This window comes from Anopheles coustani, chromosome 2 (genome assembly GCF_943734705.1).
Source record: "Anopheles coustani chromosome 2, idAnoCousDA_361_x.2, whole genome shotgun sequence".
Classification (NCBI taxonomy): domain Eukaryota; kingdom Metazoa; phylum Arthropoda; class Insecta; order Diptera; family Culicidae; genus Anopheles; species Anopheles coustani.
The window spans coordinates 17,868,385-17,871,507 of NC_071289.1; the positions used below are offsets into that span (position 1 = coordinate 17,868,385).

At 45.9% G+C, this 3,123-nt stretch overlaps 1 protein-coding gene across 1 annotated transcript; it reads right to left on the minus strand.

The window, feature by feature from the left end:
- Positions 1-193: 193 nt before the first annotated feature.
- Positions 194-2,060, minus strand: LOC131262171 (U4/U6.U5 tri-snRNP-associated protein 2). The gene is made up of 3 exons (XM_058264114.1): positions 1,927-2,060; positions 590-1,829; positions 194-526 (listed from the first exon to the last, which is right to left on the minus strand). Exons 1-3 carry the CDS (start codon positions 1,958-1,960, stop codon positions 271-273), a joined length of 1,530 nt encoding a protein of 509 aa, XP_058120097.1. The 5' UTR covers positions 1,961-2,060; the 3' UTR covers positions 194-270.
- Between the last annotated feature and the right edge of the window lie 1,063 nt (positions 2,061-3,123).

Genomic DNA, 3,123 nt, shown 5'->3' on the forward strand with positions numbered 1-3,123 from the left:
AAAGAAAAGCAATATATTTTTGCCAAGTGCGCCCGGTGTTGTTTTAGAGTGAAGCAACTTAGTGGCAAATAAATTTCACCATACTCAGATTTCATACAAGTACCTACCACACGTACATACACGAGGTGTTTTGGTGCATTCTTTTCTCATGATGACAACCAACGCATTAATTATAAAATAAACATCTTTTAGGGAGAGGAGGATTTTCTATTTAAAAATAATAAAAGAGAAACAAAAATTGGAACCCAAATGGAAGCTTCTCCGATCCGCTTATGTTTCGTCGTTTTCCTGCAGTTCATAAATTTGAATGTACGCCTCCGTCAGCGTGATCATCTGCGGTAGAATGCTGGTTACATGCAGGTCCTGCATTTCGTACCACTGGTTGGTATTTGTCTGCAGTATGTGACACCGGTAGGTGCCGGAATTCGGTTCACCGTCGTGCACGATGTTGGCCACCAGGTTGTACTTTGTGTACCGATGATTTTTCTTGTTTTCCTCCGTTAAAATATCGCCGAAATCAACGTTCCTGGGAAAAAGAATTGGATGTGGTAATGAAATGTTGTTTCTTACCATCGAACGCCGAACTTACTTCACAGGAAAGTTGACGATGGTTGGATTCTTTTCCAAGAAGAAAGTATTCTTCGTGAACCGCTTGATGTACAGGATGACGTACTTGGGCAGGCGCGTGATTTCGAATCGCTTCAAAAAGTTATCCTTGTACGTTTTGTACTCCTTCTCCGAGATGGAGTTAAACTTGGCCAGCAACTGGTACAGGTTTACCTGCGGGATAATGTTTTCCCTCAACTCGTCGATGAACAGTGGGGTCGCCGGAAGATCGCACGTTAAATAGAGAAACGTGGACGTTTCCTGCTTCTCCTGGTACTCATCCGTGGCCAGTAGGAGCTGTTTCTGCACATCGTCCAACTCCGTCGGTGGAAGCTTTCGGGTGTAAATTTTCATTTCCCCCAGAAAGCTCCGGTTAATAACGGACGAGTTAGGTTGCTTGTTGCCGCGCAACTGTTTGTGCAGGCTGTGCAGGAACCAGGACAAAAACTCGATCGGATCACCTTGCTTGGTGATCTGGAACTGCTTGTTGCTCCACAGCACCACGGCCTGCAGCATCTCGTGCGGCGAGACGTGCGCCTTAAAGTTCCGCGGGTTCCACAGCTTGCGCAGCAGCTCGCCGAAACGTTGCACGAGCGTAAACGCCGTATCGCCGGGCGGTCGCTTAATGTTGGCATAGTTTTTCTCCATCAGGAAGAAATCACGGATCGGTTTCACGTGCGAAAGGGCCTGCAGAATCACGTTACAGTAATCGTTTGCCTTGATGTTGTTCAATCCCACCACACCCGGATTATAGAACGTCCCGTCGACCGTACGCGACTGCTTTCGATCTTCGTTGTCCAGCGTCCGTATGTCGCGCACGGTGAACACCGGATCCAGCACGTACTTGATATCGTCCAGCGACGAATCGATGATCTCATAATTATCCGGCAGGCAGTAGAATTTCAACGTCGACAGGTTGAGGAACACATGGTGCGAATCGGCCACCGAATGGGTATACGCGTGGGTATTAGTACCGCGCCCCTGGAAGTACTTGCCGCACACCAAACACGCATAGACGTTAATTCGGGTGAGCGATACCGAGCATAGCTTTTCGAAGTCGAAATCCAGCAAGTGCCGGTTGATTGTATCCAGATAGGGGCACTGTTTGGAACGGTCCGTTACGGTTTGCCTTCGCTGCAATGCCTGACCGCCAGTGCTGTCGTCTTCGTCGGGAACATCTTCCAGTTTAAACTTTTTTACCGGCGGCGCGGAGAGGTCCTCTTCTGCACGGCAAGTGTAAACAAAAACACATTTTTGAGGTTAGCATTCAGGATATCAAGTGGATCGTTTAATTGCGGAGTTTGGTCAATGGAAACTTACCTTTCTTCACTTCTACATTATTTGTTGGAGCCATATTTAAAGATTCCTAGCTTATAAATTACTCCAGAAGAAATTTATACACTAAATTCGATCAAATAAATAATGTTGTTGAAAAACAAGACTTTCTAGGATAGAATCTGTCAAACTACGAGGTGAATGCAGTATTGGAGGTATACTCATAGCTTATTACGGACAGCCATATTGAAATGGTTTTTTTTACAATTTTGCATCTCGGTTACTTACTAAAATAAGTTAATATGTACGAAATCGTTATCTAGTGTATCGAAAGTACGAAGCCGTTATTCGGAGAACTTGCAAGCCAATATATCCCAATCTAGTATTGCTAGTTTGTTCCCATCCTAAATGAGTTGGCATTGTGAAATTTAGTTTTCAGTTGTTTGAAATTTTTCTGCTGCGTTCTACGAAATAGTTCCAGCATTAAGAAAATAAGAACGAGATGTATCAACGATTGTTGAACACTTCTGGTATTTTAGTAATGAAAACAAAACAAGTTGTTTAATTACGAATCGACCTGGTACACTCTAGTCGCCTTGTTCTGCACCCAAACGTGATCTAAACAAAACGCACAAACGTCAAAATTTTTCTCAAAATTGTCCCGTGTTTCTTCGGGGCCAGACGTCTTTCGCGTGTCGCTCCGTGGCCGCCTTTATTTTCCACACGCCAAGTGGGAAGGCACTTTCGCTACGACCACAATCGGGTGTCGGTCCGCGAGTGTAACTTTTTTGTGTTGTTTGTGCCACGTTCGACACCGTGGTGGTACGTGGCTCACATATCTGGTGCAATTGTGCGCTGCCTGGAAGGGCTTGTGGGTTTTTCCTCGGGGGAAGAAAACCACAAACGGTTACACGGTCGAAGTCCAACAGCACGAACCCTCTAGCTGGCCACCCGCATGGTATGGCAACCCGCAGCAAATCCGTACCGATGACAAAGCGATGAATCAGTGCCTGTGGAAGGGTGTGAGAAAGTGACGGAGGCGGGCAAGAAGTGTCATGAAAAGTTTGAATTGAATCAAGAAAAGTGCGCTCCCCAATTCGTTCATTCCTTTCGTGTGTGTGGTGTGCATTTCCTTCGTCCATCGTCTTGCGGGGCCACCGACCTCCCTTTCGCCGATGGAAAACCATTGTCATGTGTAATGCAAGCAACCGTGCGAGAGTGTGGAAAGTCATACGACGATAA